The sequence below is a fragment of the Callithrix jacchus genome, chromosome 17 (assembly GCF_049354715.1).
Source record: "Callithrix jacchus isolate 240 chromosome 17, calJac240_pri, whole genome shotgun sequence".
In the NCBI taxonomy this organism is placed as follows: domain Eukaryota; kingdom Metazoa; phylum Chordata; class Mammalia; order Primates; family Cebidae; genus Callithrix; species Callithrix jacchus.
This window is the reverse complement of record NC_133518.1, coordinates 18184720-18204710: the sequence shown is the minus strand read 5'-3', so window position 1 is coordinate 18204710 and position 19991 is coordinate 18184720. Positions and strand designations below refer to the sequence as shown.

The 19991-nt window shown below is 36.7% G+C and overlaps 1 protein-coding gene across 13 annotated transcripts in view; it reads left to right on the top strand.

Moving 5' to 3' along the window:
* Nucleotides 1-19991, top strand: part of LOC103788721 (uncharacterized) — a 682665-nt gene that overhangs the window by 596646 nt on the left and 66028 nt on the right. For 12 of the 13 annotated variants that reach the window (XR_013528873.1, XR_013528871.1, XR_013528864.1 and 9 more), the window contains one exon: nucleotides 602-714. Coding sequence is in view for 2 of the 13 variants with exons in the window: in XM_078354975.1 (XP_078211101.1) it covers nucleotides 602-685 (84 nt within the window). In the remaining 11 variants the exon portion in view is untranslated. The remainder of the gene's footprint in view (nucleotides 1-601; nucleotides 715-19991) is intronic. The other variant, XM_078354974.1, reaches the window with a different exon arrangement.

Below are 19991 nucleotides of genomic sequence, written 5' to 3'. Positions count from 1 at the left end.
GCTAGTTCAAAGAACAGTCAACAAAGCAGATCCCTATTTCTCTCTCCCACCTTATGCATTGTATACTCTCATAAAGTCCCTAATTCACAACACTCTGGTGTGATTATTTTAGCTCACAAAAGAAGCAAAGTCTGGGAGAACAGGATTTAGGCAACCATTTGGGGGCAACTTCCTGAGTGCCATGCCTCCTGAGCTTCCTTTACAAATTACATCTCATTTTCAGGTTTTGTTCTGTGCAACTGCCACTAAAGATATATATCAAAATTGCTTCCATTGTTACTCTCTGAAAAACCACATTTTCAGCAAAAAGCCAACCTCTGTATCTGTGTTTTCAAAGTGACAAGATATAGCATCATGTTGATTTCTTTGGGGAATATTTTTGGAAGTGTTATAAATCCTTGGAGACTACTAGGATGTTTCTTTCTTTGAATAGAATACTAATTCAGATATAGTATTCTGAGTTAGTCACACACACACACACACACACACACACACACACACTTTTCCAACTTGGTTAGGCAACAATCTCAGACCATTTTGAGACTTCTTACAAGTCTTAAGTTTCTTTCTTTCTCTCTCTTTTCATTTTATGTCTGCCCAGATGGCCTCTTGGGACCAGAGTGCTGGTTCTCCTATGTGCCCTGTGAAAATGAGGTCAGTGCAACAGAAAAACTGGAAGTTGTGACTGCACTCCTGGTTACACAGGAAAAGCCGGTACCATATATAAGTCATAAACCTAGACTAAATAACCAACAAAGTTGATAAAGGTGTTAGCTTTGTAAATACTTTTCTTCCTGCTGTAGAAGATATTGCTATGTTAGGATACGTGTTCCCACTATGTATTGTGTAACAAACTACTCCAATGCTTTGTGGCTTAAAACAATGATTTACCATTTCTCTTAATTCTACTTACTGCTGGTATACCCTGGGGTCCCTCATGTGACTGCTTTGGCTGGTAGATATTTGAGAACAGACTGTGTGGCTGGGCTGCTCAGCCAGGGAACTTGGCCTTTGCTCTATAAAACATTTCCACAAGGCTAGCTTGGACTTCCCCACAGCATGACAGTTTTAAGACAATAAAGAAGGAGCATTCCGAAAGTACGTGGGCAAAAGCTATGTGAGGTGGAAAAGCCTTGTCTCAGAAGCCACACACTGTCACTTTCACCACATTCTATTGGTTAAAGCAAATCCTGAGGCAAGCCAAGTTCAGGGAAAGGAAAATAGATTCTACTTACTGAAGAGAAGAGTAACAGAAGTTTATTGCAAAAGACGTGAAAGTTTGGAGATACGGTTGCAGCCGATTTTGGAAGCACTCTACCATAGTATGCTATTCAGACATGAGGTCATGAGATCGAGACCATCCTGGTCAAAATTGTGAAACCCCATCTCTACTAAAGATACAAAAAATTAGCTGGGCATGGTGGCGCGTGCCTGTAATCCCAGCTACTCAGGAGGCTGAGGCAGGAGAATTGCCTGAACCCAGGAGGTGGAGGTTGCGGTGAGCCGAGATCGCGCCATTGCACTCCAGCCTGGGTAACAAGAGTGAAACTCCGTCTCAAAAAAAAAAAAAAGAGCCAACTAGATTACTGTAGCCTGGTAGCATAGTTTGAAGTCTGGCAGTGTGATGCCTCCGGCTTTGTTCTTTTTGCTTAGGACTGTCTTGGCTATGCGGGGTCTTTTGTGATTCCATATGAAGTTTAAAGTGGTTTTTTCCAGTTCTGTGAAGAAAGTCATTGGTAGCTTGGTGGGGATAGTATTGAATTTATAGATTACTTTGGGCAATATGGCCATTTTCACGATATTGATTCTTCCTAACCATGAGCATGGAATGTTTTTCCATCTGTTTGTGTCCTCTTTTATTTCGTTGAGCAGTGGTTTGTAGTTCTCCTTGAAGAGGTCCTTTACATTCCTTGTTAGTTGTATTCCTAGGTATTTATTTTATTCTCTTTGTAGCAATTGTGAATGGCAGTTCATTTTTGATTTGGCTGTAAGTCTGTTATTGGTGTATAGGAATCTTGTGATTTTTGCACATTGATTTTGTATCCTAAGACTTTGCTGAAGTTGCTTATCAGTTTGAGAAGATTTTGGGCTGAGGTAGGTGTTGAACAATGAGAACACGTGGACTCAGGGAAAGGAGCATCACACACTGGGGACGGTTGGCGGGAGTAGGGGAGAGACAGTGGGGGGTAGGGAGTGTGGGGAGGGATAACATGGGGAGAAATGCCAGATATAGTACTCACCTAAAGTAAAATAAACTTAATTAAAAAAAAAAAGAACCCACTAGACTAGAATTATCATTCTTGTCAGATGGGAACAGATCAGGGACTGGTAAGAAGTGATTAGCTACATGAAACTAGTTTCAAGGAGCCGGTAGAACAACTATCCTGCAGTTCCTGGTTGTGATTTGTTATAAGCTGTGGTAACCCTGCCTGTATCCCCTTCTCTACTCCACCGACAATGAAACACAGTGATTTGAGAACGTGAGGAAAGCTATGGGCTGGATAGTAATTATGCTGTTTTTTTATATTACTATTTCAAATTTGTCTAATAAAGATTAGAGAACATTTGTGATTATCATTTTATGAAGTGAAAACTGGTTTGAATTAACTTTCAGTGCTTAGGTCTTTCCATTAACCAACAAATGTATGAAACCAGAAGCATCATATATAAAATGTAAGCAGATAGTACTTTGCAGTGAGCTAATCGTAGCATCACTTTGGGAAAGACTGCTGCCCCTAAGGAGAACCCTCAAGCTAAACTTATAGGACTAGATCTTTGAGGACTCTCTGTATATAGCAAGATAGTTTATTTCAGAACTGTCATTTTGGCACTTTTGACAAGCATTTCAAACAGTAGAATAGTTTACTGGAGAAGCAGTTGGCTGTCCCTAACCTACTTGTTTGCTTCCAAAAGAAAAAAAAAACCGCTTAAAGGTAAGAATTTACATATTCAAAAGGTAGTTACTTGCTATTTCCACAGTGAAGTGACATTTTCTCTTGTCTAACTCAATTTTAATGGAATAATTATTAATCATATAGTGTTAAAGTTTATACTGTTCCAATTGTCAAGTGATATAAATAGGCCATTTAAAAACAAGTGAAGAAAAAGACAAACTCCTCATTCTTTAAAATATTAACTTTAATAGTTATGTTACACTTCTTTCCTTCTATGATTTCCAGTCCCAGAAGAACATTTTATGATAGCCCTGGGAGATTTTTTAGTGATGAGTAATACTATTTGCATTTTATTAGCAACTTGATAATGATACATGTATTGAATTCAATACGCAAAAATATTCCCTGGCTTCTAGTCCAGTCCAATTTTAGTATTACATGCTATTATCTGATTTTACACACAGAGACACAAACACAAATTATATAATCACCATAATAAGATATTTAGAAAAATGAATGAAACCAAACGATAGAATTCATTAAAAATGCTTCATGCATACTTCACAAAGAATGTGTGTGGCATTTTAAAAGTGGCTTGTGTTTGAAGAAAAGCATACAACATCTCTCTAAATATCCTGTTATGGTGCTCACAGAATTGTAAAACCTAGTTACTCTGCATAATGAACTGTAAAAATACTTATAGGGTATGTAAGTAATATATTTTGGAGGCAGAAGAGACCAAAAAGCTGTTGTTAAATATATTGGCTTTTTTATAAATCCTGTTGTTTGGAAGTTATAAATACAAATACTTGGGGACAATATTTTTAAATATTTTATTTCACTGTATTAAAAAATCCTCTGGATTGTGGTAGATTGGTTTTTTTGTCGCTGTTTTTCTGTTTTTGCTTCCTAAACAGCATGTGTATGGTGTGGCATAGCTGTGGAGGTGGCTTCACAGGTACTCTCACACCCTTGATAAAAGTGTATCATCTCTGTGAATGGCAGTTAAGTCTTATATGTCAGACCTTTTAGCAAATAATCAGAAAAGGGCTCCCAGCCCCTTCTTTATCCCAGCATTATTTATAACAACAAAAGCATACAGTAGAAACAACCTAAATACCCACTGGAAGGAGAATGATTGAGCAAATTATATAACATCACTGGACTCTTCTGAGGCCATTAAGGTTCATGTTTTAGAAGAATATGTAATGTCAGAAAAATTGACATTGAATTGACATTAAAAACTGTGTATAGAAAATGATTCTAATTTGTAAGAACAGGTACCTATGTATGTATATGGGAAATTGTAGAAGAAAGGACAGCAGTTTTTAACAGTGGCCATCTCTAGACGGTGGGACTATGGGTGAGTATTTTTCTCCTTTATACAGTCCTGTCTTTTTCATATTTACTACTTTATCACTTTTTCCTTAGCAAGTAGAGAAGGAACTGGCATCATCTTTAGACCAATTGTTGATCAAATATCCAAGAAAAATCGTTATCTATTCTTAAACTACTCTCTGGTGGCCTAAACTGTTCCCATAATAATGAAGCTATTTTTTCCTTCAGTCTTATTGAACTTATTGCTATTTTAATTTGAGACAGTTTTCTCCTTTTTCTTCTATTGTGGATATTAACCATAGCTCATCAGCACTACCAAAACTCTTAAAAAAGGAACACCTAAAAGAACATAGTAACATTGCCTCTGAATATTTATTTCCCTTTCTTCAGAAACCTCATTTTCTATTCCTTAGTCATTTTGTTATTACTTCTCTGAATCTTGCCCTATTGTTCAGGAGCACTCACAAAACAGACCCCTTCAATACTAAAGGAGAAAAAATTAGAGAAAATAAAGAAAAGACAGGGGAAGAGAGGTACTAATTCCACATACACCCGTGTGTCAAATATCATTTGATCTAACGTCATAAAAACCATAAGGAAAACAGGTGTAAGCCTTCTGCAGTGATAAGCTGGCAAATATTTATCAGGCTCTATGAAAGATAAAAGCACTGAGTTTTAGTGTTTGCTGATTGCCGGGGTGTAATACTCCTACCATGGTGATTTCAAGCAATCAATGTGATTTCAAATGGCTCGCAAAATTCCTGAAAATGTAGCAGTTGGCTTTCCCGAGCAGGTAGTTATGGCTTCAGCACACCGTTGGCTAGCAAATATTATTGTATTCTGAACACGCCAAACAATTTCTTAACTTTTAGTTTCTCTTATATTAAGAAATTATTACTTTTCTGGTAGCAGTTTTATTTTGGTATTTCTAAATAGATAACCTGTTTGATGTTTTTGGTTGAACTAACCAACAAATAGTTCCAACCAATAAAAATTTGGTATTTGGATAGTCTATTTTATATTTAAGACAAAAATCAATTATTTGGCTAAATGGATTCATGATTCAAAAAACAGACAAAAGAAGGTATGAGTTTCTTTATGTGTAAACACAGTCTCCTTAGTCTTCTACTCCAGAATTCATATAGCTGGAATATTGACTCAATCTAGAGAATCCTTTAACAACTTCTAAGCTGGTTTTCAAACTTCCTCTACCTCACACCCAGCACGAATGAGGTGTCCTTAGTGACACACTTTTGTTAGAGAGAGAGAGAGAAAGAGAGAGAGAGAGAAAGAAAGAAGAAGAAGAGGAAGAGGTAGAAGAGGAAGAAGGAGAAGAAGAAAGAAGAAGAGGGAGAAGAAGAAGAAGAAGAAAAGATAGTTTTCAGTTATCTAAGATAGAAGTAAAAGTATGTGTAAAGCAAGGTAAAGCAGCAAACAAATTTTAAAAATTAGAAAAGCAATTAAAGTCTTAAATATTACCAAACACAAATTGCTAAGGTACAACAAGACACTTATTCTCTGAAACAATTGTAAATCTAAATCTGATTTTTAAAGTTGCTGTAAAATAAATTGTATTTAAATAATACATCTCCTATCCTTTCCCACAGAGAGATGCATTTCCCTTACCAATCTGGCTCTCAGCAGGCGGTCCAGCCTTATGAAGTACTAGCAAAATGTCAGCTCCCACAGAGAAGTGCGACAGAGGCGACAGTGCAGCAGTGACAGGCCTTTCAAAAGCTATTGTGCAAATTCAGTTTTAAAATAGGGATGTGGTTGAGGACTGATGGATATTTCATTATCAATGTGTTCATCTCCCCATCATCCAAGAGAATGGAAGGGAGTCATGGTGCAGCAGATACAAAGCCCTTAAGTTGAGTAGTGGTGGATTTGGTCTTTAGAAGATTTGTTTTCCTATCTGTATTTTCAAAAAATAGTATTCAAATTAGCTGCCATTTTTAGCACATATCTGCTAACGGTGGTGGGGGTGGGAGGCAAGAGTTGTTCCTTTTTTCTACTTGATCACTTTCCAGTGTCTCAAGTAGATCATTAAAAACAAAGTTAATCTTATCATTACTTTATAAACTTCATTGAACTATGGATACTGTTTATAAAGAAGTCTATAGCACTAAACACCTTTCTCTAGTTGGCTTTTGACCGTGCTCACATACACCTCACATATTTTAGTCGTTCCTTCAAGCATCATGTACATTGAAAACATGGTGTCATTGTTCATTGCTCTTTCCTGTAATACATGTTTTCTTCCTCTATTTTTATTACCTCTTAAAATTCCTCAGGCATTTTTATTTTCCAATATATGTAAACAAACAAAATAGTAGAGACTTTCCTTCCATAGCAGCACCAAACATATTGTATTATAATTAGTTGCCTGCTATTAAGATTATTTATTATTAATTTTTATACCCCCCCCCACTTTTCAATATAGAAAGGGTACTCAACAAAGATTTGCTAGATTAAAGAACATTCTTGACAACTTAAAATCCCACTGAAATAATTCACAGAGTTAAAAACAAAAAGACTTGTAAAACACAGTGTTCATGATACTAAAAAATACCCAGTGGCCAATATTTGTTAAACTGGATTGAATTACTCAGTCTTTAAAGATAGCAAGAAGAAATCAAGAAAGCTGTAGTACCGCAGCTGCACTGGTCTCTACTCCATTTCTAAAAACACTTTTCAAAAGAAGCTTTTTCAATGGATTAGAAGACTAACATCAGACAATGATGATTCCTTAGCTTCATCTCAAGAGTCCGGATTTATTTCCTTCTATACTCATGTTCAATGTATGCAATCGATTCTTTTAAATGCAACAGAGTTACCTTAGAAAAGTGAATAAATGTCGTCTGGGCACAGTGGCTCATACCTGTAATCCCAGCCTTTTGAGAGGCTGAGGTGGGTAGATTACTTGAGGTCAGGAGTTCAAAACCAGCCTGGCCAACATGGTGAAACCCCATCTCTATTACAAATACAAAAATTAGCTGGGTGTAGTTGCACATGCCTATAATCCTAGCTACTTGGAAGGCTAAGGCAGGAGAATTACTTGAACCCAGGAGGTGGAGATTGCAGTGAGCTGAGATTGTGCCACTGCACTGCAGCCTGGGTGGCAGAGTGAGACTCAGTCTCAAAAAAAGAAAAAAGAAAAAAAAAAAGCAAATAACTGTTTCTGGATTTTAGTGTCTGTATATAAAAGGAAAGAGTTCAACTATATAATAATAATGTGTATAATATATAATTCAACATATAGAGAATAACATTATGTAGTAAATATATACATGCTATATAGTGACCTGTTACTCAAAGCTCGTATTGAGTACCTGCTCTGTATCACACACTGTGCTTTGTCTTTCCCACCCATACGCTCACTTAAACCTCAGAACAATCATCTGAAATCGGTACTATTATCACCCCTATTTCCTGTATCTAGGAAGAATTAAGTTATTTGTCTGAAGTAATATAATTAGTAATTGAGGACTGGATAATCAGTAAAGTACATACCAATATTACATATCTATCAGACGAGACAGTACTTGCTAATATTAATTTTGTAGCTGCCTGCATATAAAATTGAGAGACAATAAAGGAATTTGAGATTCCATGGAGAAACCTAGTCAAGAAATTTCATTAATGTTTTATTTTTGGCCCCATTTTTGCAGATTGCAAAAATCGTTGGTGACATAGCCAAAAACATTGTTGAAATGTCACATGCCGTAATAGTCTACATTCAATTTAATGGTGGAATGATCGTGTTTTTTTTTTTCTTTTCTTTTTTTTTTGGTTCTTATACTTCAGTATAGTATATTCAACCTATTTCTACAGCCTAGGTTGCCTGGTACACCACAGCAGTAATGGCGTTTCCCAGTGGGACCTTTATACCAGCCAGCATCCCTACTTGTCCAATTTGACCAAGCCTAATGACAGATGCTGTACATTGGAAGTTGTAGGACCAGGCATGGTGGCTCATGCCTGTAATTCCAATTCTTTGGGGACTAAGGGGGGTGAATTGCCTGAGGTCAAGAATATGAAACTAGCTGGGCCAACATGGTGAAACTCTTGTTTCTACTAAAAATATCAAAAATTAGGTGAGCATGGTGGCAGGCACCTGTGATCCCAGCTACTCTGGAGGCTAAGGGATGAGAATTGCTTGAACCCAGAAGGCAGAGGTTGCAGTGAGCTGAGATCATGCCACTGCACTCCAGTCTGTATGACAAAGTGAGACTCTGTCTCAAGAAAAAAGAAACAGAAGTTGATTATATATCCAGTTCTTCATCTAACATAATGACCTAACCAATTTTCTCTACATTTTGCAGATGCAGAATTGTCTCAGTCTTTTTTCGTTTTTAGAGGGCTACTTAATCTTGACTGTGTTTCAAAGTCTCTTTGTATGTTGGGGTAAATATAGCTGCTAGCTGCCTACAGTAATCTGTGATTACTCTTCCTGCTTGCTTCCAGAGTCCTGAATTGAATATCTGGCAAAGCGCAAAATAAATTCTTGTTTCTACAAAGTGAGCCATCCAGAAATTACCCTCCAAAACATGTATTGTTCATATGGCTATAGACACAGACTTTTTGTGTGTTATTAGTTGGACTATTAGTCTACTGTGTTCTGCAATTTTTTATCTACTTATGACTAAATTTTATCTACTTATGATTTATATTTACTTGTTTGGTATCTATTCATTCTAGTACTATAATTTCTTAATATTCAAATGTAAGGACCAGTCTGACATATAGAACTCTTTCCTCTCTGATTTTTTTGAATGACACTGTGTGTAAATATCATTGCCTTTTGCAAGCAAACATCCTAAAAAGGTCCATATGGTGTCAGTATTCCTGAGAAGTTTTCAGAGTACATTGAAGGTAAGAAAGATCTCAGGTCATAGTACCCATTAAGTTTTCATTTTGTTATTATCTTTTGAGATTTTTATATACCTATTATCTGTTAAGCAGTATACGGGGGATCCTCAACCCCTGGGCCACAGACTGGTGCCGGTCTGTGGCCTGTTAGAAACAGGCCTACACAGCAGGAGGTGAGTGGTGGGCAAGGGAATGGAGCTTCATCTTTATTTACAGTTACTCCCCATTGCTCGCATTACTACCTGAGCACCGCCTCCTGGCAGATCAATAGCAGCATTAGATTCTCATAGAAATGTGAATCCTATTGCAAAACTGTGCATGTGAGGGATCCAGGTTGCATGCTCTTTATGAGAATCTAATGCCCGATGATCTGTCACTGTCTCCCATCACTCCCAGATGGGACCATCTAGTTGCAGGAAACAAGCTCAGGGCTCCCACTAATTCTACATTACGGTGACTTGTGTAATTATTTTGTTATATATTGCAATGTAATAACAATAGAAATAAAGTGCACAATAAATGTAATGTGCTTGGATCATCCCAAAACCATCTTCCCCACCCCACCCCAGACCATGGAATAATTATCTTCCACAAAACTAGTCCCTGGTGCCAAAAGGTTGGGAACCACTGCTATGTGAAATACTAAAAAAGGTAAAACGATATCTTGCCCTCAAGGAATTCATGCCCAATTTAATGAATGAGCAAGTATATAAATCACTTGTTTTAATTATATTTTAAAAGATATTGAGATAATAGATGTTTGATGGCAGACTGTGGTTAACCCTACTAGAGAGAATTCCTAATGGCTTTCTTCAAGAGGTGGGATATTAACCCAAACCCTAAAGGAAGAGCGGGCTGGTATAGAGTTCATCCCAGGTAGAGGTACTAGCATGAACAAAGGTCTAATGGTACGAAAAAAATATACATATATAAGATATAGATGGAATGGTTTGTATGTGATGGGAAATAAAGATAAAAGGCATAGAATAATGGTCAAATGATGAAAAGCCCTTGGATGACACATTAACAGATTTAGGCTTTGTTTTTGATTTGGAAGTAATAAGAGGATCTAAGTATGTTTGGGGGATGAATGAGCTCAGTCATATTGTACAGCACGTCATTGTATCTCTGCTCTGTTCAGCATCTCTGTTGATGCATGCTTCTCTGGCTCTGGATAAAGTTCCAGAAAACTCACAAAACTTTTCTAGTCACTCTTAATTTTTGTCATGTAATTCAATTAAAAACGATCAAAACTTCAATTTCTAATCAAATGTAAAGCTTGTTCCCTTGGCTATCCCAGGCCTAGCACAAGCTCAAAAGTGGGGAATAAAGAAATGGTGGACTTCTTCACTCTAGCCTCACCCTGCTCTTGTCCTCCACCCCCTTCCTGGGGCATCGTCTTCAAGGATAATTTCTGTGGGGCCGGCATCCAACTTGTAGGAAATGTGCTCTTTTACTTTGCAGGTTGTTGAAGTGTCATTCTGTAGTCTCTCATCTTCAGAAGCAGGTCAGATACCAGCTCATGAAACTTCCAGTTTCCAGGAGGCTCATTTTAAGCTCTCAAAGTGATCCTCTCAAAGCCCTCTACCTTTGTTTAAGGCAACAGGAAAGTACTGTGTGGAGAGGGGAGGAGGAAAGCAGCGGTCCTCCGACAACTCCAAAGATGCTGTCCAGCATGGTAATGTAAACCTGCAACTGAGGGTCGGATCACTTGCCCTCTTATCCTGGCTTCTTCACGTAGGCTCTCTGTTAAATTAGATAGGTACTTAACTCCTCTGTAAAATGGGACTAATAAAGGACTTCATATGAGATTTTTATGAGGATTAAATAGGTTCATATATGTTGTAATCTTTGAAGGGCATTCAGCACGTAGTATCACACACTGAGTTATAGACTAATAAGAAACTCTCTCCTTAATGAAATCTCTACCAATCTCTAAAAATTAATCCACAGCATTTTTATATACCCTCAAAGTGGCTGAAAAACTAAGAATCACAAAACTAGACTAACAGTCCTTAGCAAGACCTGAATAAATGATCTGGCACACATTGATTTTAGGTTTGTTTTGCAAATCTGAGGCAACAAAAATATCCATTTTGTATCCTACAATCTAGTCAATATTTTTTAAACCTCATAATCTTATGAGGTATGTAGTGTCAATACCCCAATTTCCAGGTAAGGTAAATGAAGCACAGAGAGATACAGTAACTTGCTCAAGGCTGCATGGTAAGTGAGGAAATTAGGATCAGAACACAAGTGGTTTGATTCCCATAACTGATCTTAAACACTGTGCAGTGCCCTTGTGTACTCTCAAAACAGCATACACATATACACACACACTTTGAACAGGTTTTAGTGAATGAATGGAGGTGAAAGACGACTGGCATTTTAAGCTGTACAAGAAACAGGGTGATGCTATAAACCAAAAATAAAAGTTACCTGATAGTATAGTTTGAGTTATGCTGAGCAGAACATGCATGAACAATAATATATTAGAAAATCAGTTCCCATGAACTCCAAAAAAAAAAAAAAGATAAAAACTAGGGTTGTAGACATGGAAGCTATGTAATAGATATGGGTTTGTGAGATGACTAAGTAGAAAACTCTAAAAGGGAAAGCCAAGAGTGAGTAAGCAGGAACTCAATAATTTCCTACATTTAGGGGATATATAGGAAGAGAAACCAGTGAATGAAACCAAGATTTACTTACAAACTTGCAGCCTTAAAGCTAAATTTGACTTGCAGATGTGTTTTGAATGGCAGGCAAATTCATTTTAAAATAGGCAATTCAATGTTTTAAAAAAACAGAAAATGTAGGACCACTGGACCTGCGCACCCGTGCTCCTGTGTGGGAACAAATGGCCACACTGAATGAGCTCTTGCTTCTTCAGGTGGGGCAGGTGCTTTCTGGTTGGTATGGTCCCTACCACTCCCTCATGTTTCACCTGCAGAGATTTCACTTTCTTACTCCTATGTGTTGCCTGTTTGGTCCTTAGGGACTTGTATTTGTGACTCCTGCTTTAGAAAGGTAGGAAAGAAAAGAGAACTCAGGTATAAAATTTCAAGAAGAAAAGATAATCACTGTTTCACCTGCTGCTTAAACAAAGAAAAAAATGGAGGATATGTGAAGGAATTGAGATTTAGAACTTCATAGTTTTGGGAAAAAAATAGAAAACACATCAGTGGAAAGAGAGTGGAATGTATGGTAGAGGTAAGAAACAAATGGAAAGTAGGGAAATTTTTTTTTTAGTTTGATATTGAAGCAAACAAAATGACTAATCAATTTTTTTTCTCTATCAGTGGAATGTTTATAAAGCCTTTAACTCTGCCAAATACGTTATCTCTCCTGGGCATCAACCTGTGTCGTTTATCTCTTAATGAATCTTATTCAATCTCAATCTCTCTCATTTTAGAAGGTCAGGTCCAATATAATCATGGCTGGAAGGATTCTAATCCATGACAGTTATTAGTATTGAAATGAAATCAAATATCTGGAAATTTGCTTTCACATAAAACTTGCAAAGAATATTTAAATAATTGTGCTGATAGATACTTCTGAAAGTAACTTTTAGAACTCACTGAATTTTTTCTATTGTCAAGCCTTAATTTATCTCTCTCCCTCTTTCCCTCTCTCTCTCTCCCTCCCTCTTTCTCACACACTCTTACTTACATACATATACCATATTTATATTATGTATTCTTTGTCATAATTTTTTTGACATTTTAACATCTCTGAAATTAGGGAGTGTCTTACAAGTGTTGACACTGAATTACATAACTATATTTATAGCTTTCTTATATAGTTCATTTTCTAGAAATATATTGAAGGAAAGAATCTGTGACTATATTATGAATTTCCATCTTCTGGGCCCAGAGGGAGATAGAATATGAAGGGAAAATCAGATGAAATATGTGTATTTAATCAATTTTCAAACAGTTTGAAGTGGCTCAATTTTAAATGCCTGATTGATAATAGTAGTTATTTCCAAGTTGGAATAAATAACTGTCTGTTGGCTTCAGAGACAATAGTGATGCTCGGTCTGAGATACTGTATTTGCTTTTTTTCTATTATAAAAATGACAGGCCAGAGAAACTGGGGGGAAAATTTTTCTGCTATTTTAAAATACTGTTGCTCTCACTGTTTTTGTGCCATCATTAATCAACTGTCTGAATATGAAGCAAAAAGGAAAGAAAGCCTGTAGACCACTTAATGTGCTTTACCTCAGCATAGCAGCAAAGAATTCAGACTTCCTGTATGTCTACCTTTGTGAGAGTATCCACATAATTAATGTGTCTTGGAAGCTCAACCTGAAACTTTTCAAATCTTGAAAAATCATTGAAATTCCCTATATATCCCCTCAAGGATAATGTATGTTAACTATTACCAGGAAAATATGTTTTATTACACACTAGAATCTGAAAATATCCACTGTATATTTCAAGTGTGTGTTACTAAATTTTAATTTAAATTTAACAGAATGAAAAATGATGTTGCTAGAATGTTCATATATAGTGTATATAGAAGTTTGCATTTCAAAGACAATGTCTATAGTTTAAGCTACGTGATCAGTAGTTTGATTTACATCTTTAATAATCATATTATTTAAAAAGTATTTGGTACTTTGTGCTTTACAAAATATTTTTACATTTATTATCTTGTTCAAACTTAGAAAATTATGCAGAAATCAAAGATGCCCACTTAAATATTACAGTATTGTTGAAATAGTAAAGATGCCCACTCCAGTTATAGCCGCTTAAATTATTATTGCCATCAAACTTGAACTATATGTTCCCTATAAAGAGTAATGTGCAGTTGTATTGTTGCACTAATTTGAATTTTATATATTTTTTTCTCCTCTATTGTAGATTTTTGAAAATTAAAAGTAAAACAAATCTGGTTGAAAACATAAAAATATTATACATTAGACGATAAATGGTTTTAAGAGTTTCATGCAAATGTTTGCAAATGCATGCTTTGCAAAATAGCACAGTCCCACAGCTTAGGATGCGAGTACCTTATCCACCTGACAAGATAGTAAAGCATCCTGCTAATTTGTTCGGGGCTAATTTTTCAAGTTTTTATAATTTTATTAGTCCCTGGCAAGGCCTTTTCAGACTTTGCAAAGAGTATTAATAACTCGTTAAAGATTAATTATATGGCAGGTTTGAGGTCAAAGAGTTTGAGTGCTATTCAGTTATCTGAATTAACATGCATCTACTCTATAAAAGAATGCATAGTGCAAGTCTCTGCCCTTCCTAAAAACACTGAATTCTCTTTTATGAAAACACATACACATAAACGTTAACTTGAGTGTCTTTAACAATTAAATGAGACAGGGTGACAAAATGCATGCAGAGAAAGAGATTTGTTACAGATAAATGTCCTTAAGGAAAAACGAGCTAACTCCTTAACCTTATGTCAGGTTAACTCCTTAACCATATGTAACTCTTCAACCTTATGTAGTTCCATGACTGGAGGACCAAGCAGAAGCCCTGTCAGTTATGAAGTCTTCACCATCTAAAATCTGGATGTTGTTCTCATTGAACGTAACCAAGAATTTGAGATTATGAAGATAAATAAGAAATAGGTTTCTAAATAAAGAATAGAGGAATTTTGAGAATTATGAAGTATTAGAAAAGAGAGATGAGGATGAAAAGAAAGATCTAAAGGAATCTATTTTGATTCTTAAATAATTCTGACATTGATGTGTTCAAAGAGCCAGCAAAAAAAACCAAGTAATAATAAATGTGAGAGGAGACTTAAAAAGCATTGAAGTTGTTTAAATAAAAACTATTTAAGTCATTAATATATTTCAAATGTGACCTCTGGAAGAATTATGTATTATTTTCCTTTCGTTTTCCTTATCTTTTTAATGAGAATAACAATAATGCCTGTGTTGACAAATTGTTGTGCAGACCAGGGTTATAATATAAAAAAGTCTTCTCAGGGTACATCTTCCACAACTAGTGACTTTTATTATGCCAATTAATTTTTAAATTATCCGATATCATTTTCCAAAACCTTTAAGAAAAAGTTAATTCAGTGAACTATGCTATATTACTTAGCATGATTATGCAAATTCTTTTAGTTATTTTTATTACAAATTTTAGGTGAAATGATAATTTCTCTGTCTTTCAAAGGGTATTTCTCTTGTTGTACCTGCTTGAAAATCTATTCCCAAAGGTTTACTGGATTTCTTTTTTTGTAATACATGCTTTAGGGGGGAAATTATCATTTCTTCTTGGAATTCTGGAACCTGAATTAAAGAGTCTGCCAGTCAGCATTGCCTGTTTTCCCTTGGTCCTGGCATGCAGCACATGAATTGGTTTCCAAGGCAAAGCATTCAATAATCTGTATGCAAAGTAGTATTTTTACATAGCTCTGAATGTCATATCCAAATGTAAAGCTGCCTGTTGCCTCAAGTGTGAAATTTATTCCCATTTAAATTTTATGTTTCTTTGCAACTAGTGATGCTGGTATTTGGGGACTGGGCTATAGAAACACATGTGACAGTGGTTAAAAGTAGTAATAGCTGTGACTGCACCTCCCCTGCTTCTCCTCCACTATTGCCTTTGTCTTCATAGAAAGGTGAAGAGGGTTTCATGTGGAAGCTACCCCTGGGCCAAAGCAGTAAATCTGCAGAATTTAAAGGTCCTAGTCATTTATGTGAATGCATTTCATTTTGAGCTTTTGAGGTTGATTTCAGTTCAAAGTGCCAATTGAGGATGAACAGGTTACTAGAGAGTTTGCCTATCCATGATGCAACCCAGTTTTCATCCAGATCCCATGTCTGGATCACATTTAATCTTCCCACTGCCTTCTGTAATGGCTGCTTGCTGCTCCTTTGAGCTACCTTTTTTAATGCAAAGGGTCAATGGCAAGAAACTAGTGTCTCCATCCAGACCGCCTATTTAGGTAAAGTGCTATACCAGAAATATGGATTCCTGGATCCATTAGTTAGAGTAACGGTATGGAGTACTAAGAACTGTACCTCACATGAGATAGCAAAAGTGATAATGGTAGCTATAATCTAACACCCAAAAATGTCCTTTTCTTAGATAGGCAACTTATTCACTACAATGTTGAGCAAATTGTGGAGCTATTGCTGTGCCACATATTGTCCCCAAATTTAATGGCGTAAAATGAAAACTATTATTTTTCATGAATCCATGAATAAACTGGGCAGCTATGCTGGTCTAGGCCAGACTGTGGACGCTCACATGTCTGTGGTCAGCTGGCAGGTCAGCTGGGTCTGGCTGGTTCAAGACGTGGCTGACCTACCTTAAGGCCTAGTTTCAGAAATGGCACACCATCACTTCTTGCTTCAGTCTTTTGGCTAAAGCAAGTCACATTCCTAACCCAGATTCAAGAGGTAAGGAAATAAACTCCACCACTTCAAGGCAGGAGTTGAAAGTCACATTATAAAGAGAAAAGATACAGGGCTGGGTACAGAATTGGGGCCAGTTTTACAATCAATCAAACCCAATTGCTTTTCCAGATTAGGAGGGGCAATACCGAGGTCCCCTCATATACCAGATCACCCCAATTCACTCATGGTAAGCACCACAGGTCAAAAGCAAATTGTGAGGTTTTGAATAAACTCTAACCCTCTGTGAAGTTATCTATTATGATAGCATTTAAGAAAAATAACTAGACAGACCAGACATGGTGGCTCATACCTGTAATCCCAGCACTTTTTGAGGCCGAGGTGGGTGGATCACCTGAGGTCAGGAGGTTGAGACCAGCCTGGCCAACGTGGTGAAACTCATCTCTACTAAAAATACAAAAATTATCTTGGCGTGGTGGTGGGCACCTGTAATTCCAGCTACTCTGGAGGCTGAGGCAGGAGACTCCCTTGTACCTGGGAGGCAGAGGTTGCACTGAGCCAAGATTGTGCCATTGCCCGCTAGCCTGGGCAACAAGAGTGAAACTCTGTCTCCAAAGAAAGAAAAAGAAAAAGAACTAGACAGCTCCACATTGATGTTCTGTACTGGTTAATACATTTCTGCAACATTTGGCTTAATATAGATGTATTTTCCCTATGTAATAGAGTCTTAATTTCTTAAACAGAATGTTCTCAAAGTGTTTCTTCTTGTTTTCTTTCATGGATGTGTTTATAAATGTATGTATATGTATGTATCTATGGATATATATGTATTTATATGTATATACATATGTATATGTATATATGTTCACATATGTGTGTGTATACACATTTCCTACTTCACTTCTGCTAGCATGTCAGCATCCCTGTTATTCTTAAGAACTCTGAGGCACCACCTTATGGTTGTTTTCTGAGGTTGTTGATTATTCCAAAGGTCACTATCCAGAGGAGTTGTTACCTGGCTTACTGGGGCCAACTAGTTATACGATGGAGGGGAAATCTAGGTGAGGATGTTAATAAGCATATTTATGCATCTTTTTATGTGGTTGTTCTGATAAAAATTCCATAGACTCAGCAATAGGAGGCTCAAATCTGGCCTATAATTTTGCACCTGGGGTAGCTGCATTTATAATCCTCCGTCAGTTGTGGTATTGTCATCTTCATTAAGAATTTAATGAGCACCAACTGGCCCAGATAATGGATGGAAAGCAGAGGTAGCCACATCCTCTACCCAGCAAGCTGTTGCATGATTACAGAGCTGCTGGTATGCATGAAGAGCTCGGACCTCCCCGTTTTTGCTTACTTCATAAATCTAGACACAGACTTCACTTTGGGGCTCATATTATTAAGAGGAGACTTACAGAGAAAAAATAAACCCCATTTGGTAAGTAAATGGCATGCCTGCTTGTGTAGCTACCCATGGTTTATTACTGCTGTATATTATTTCCAGCAGTGCTTATAACAGTGATCATAAGGGACCTTTAAATACTTACTGATGCCTCTTGGGCAGTTTCAGAATAATACAGTTTATAAATTGTTCTGCCTACATATCTTATGTCTTCAGGATTCCTTTTGCCTTGCTTTGTATGTTATAAGTATATTTGCATGAAAACAGGTATTTGGCACTTTGTCCTTTGAGAGCTATTGTTTATTCTTCCCTCCAACTCAGAATCATGCCTTCCATCCCATGATCACTTCCATAACCAAATAAATATTTGAGAGCTATAGAAAGAGACACAACGTAGCAACATAAAATCCTAAGAAACCAATGGGATCCTACTGAGATTTTTGTTGTTGTTGTTGTTACTTTGTATAACTTGTTCATTGTTTCTGATCCAAAGTTGGCTATTTGGACTGAAATTTAAGTGTGTGCATGTGTAGAGATGTTCACATTTGAGTGACATTTGGTTGTACACCTTTATTTTTTTTAAAATGCAATTTTGCTCTGTTGCACAGGCTGGAATGCAATGGTGTGGTCTCAGCTCACAGCAACCTCTGTCTCCTGAGTTCAAGTGATTCTCCTGCCTCAGCCTCCCAAGTAGCTGGGATTACAGGCACCTGCCACCATGCCCAGCTAATTTTTGTTTTTTTTAGTAGAGATAGGGTTTCACCATGTTGGGCAGGCTGGTCTCGAACTCCTGACCTCGTGATCCGCCTGCCTTGGCCTCCTAAAGTGCTGGGATTATAGGCGTGAACCACCATGCCTGGCCAAATTATACAACTTTTATAGATGTGTCAGAGGCATGTGAACCAGAGTAACTTCATCTTAAATAGGAGCTGGGTAAAAAAAAGTGTAAAACCTATCTGGACTGCATTCCCAGATGGTTAAGGCATTCTAAGTCACAGGATGAGACTGAAAGTCAGCACAAAATACAGGTCATAAAGACCGTGCTAATAAAGTAGGTTGCAGTAAAGGAGCTGGCCAAAACCCACCAGAACCAAAAGGGTTACCAGAGTAACCTCTGGTTGTTCTCACTGCTACACTCCCACCAGCTCCATGACAGTTTACAAATGCCATGGCAACATCAGGAAGTTACACTATATGGTCTAAAAAGAGGAGGCATGAATAATCCACCCCTTGTTTAGCATATCATCAAAAGACAACCATAAAAATGGGCAACCAGCAGCCTTCGGGGCTGCTCTGTCTATGAAGTAGCCATTCTTTTATTCCTTTACTCTCTTAATAAACTTGCTTTCACTTTGCCCTATGGACTCACCCTGATTTCTTTCTTACATGAGACCAAAGAATCTTCTCTTGGGATCTCAATCAGGACCTCTTTACTGTAACAGATGTAGCCTAACCCTCTGCTTGCAATAGAAGTTTTATCTTAGAATCAGTAAACTATATGTGATTCTTTTTAGTTCATGCCTTTTTTATTTTCCAAAGATTTTAAAATATGAACATCTATATTCGCGCTTTATTTGTTGTTTACTCTCATTTTGACAGAAGTTAAAAAAGAAAGTACCAAATCTCCTATGTATGTACAGTTAAACTTCTATTTTGAGTTAAGAAACATGTGTATGTACTAAGATTTGAAAAAAAAATTTGTACAGTTTTATTTCAGTATTTTACAAAGTATTGTCACTGGAATACCTGTTAAAAATACAAATCCTTGGCCCTTTGTCAGTCCTGCTAAATTAGGTTCTTTGGGAGTAGAGGCAATGTATTTCTATTTTAAGTCAATCTTCTAGACAGGTCTACGCATGTTAAAATTAGAGAAACACTGCTAATCCTATCTCAGAATTAAATTTGATTATCAGAAAACTATATATTGAGACCTCATTAATTTCCTGGAGAATTGTCTTCATGGCACAGTGATTCATTATTTTGCACTTAATTTTTAAAATAAAAAATCAGTATAAGAAATGACAACACGTAAAGTCTGTCTTACTTTTAAGAAGCTATCATCGAACAACAACAAACATCAGCTCTTGGCTAATATACACAAAGCTGCTTTGAACATTTCTTTACAAAGATTTTGTAGGTACATTATATATTTCTG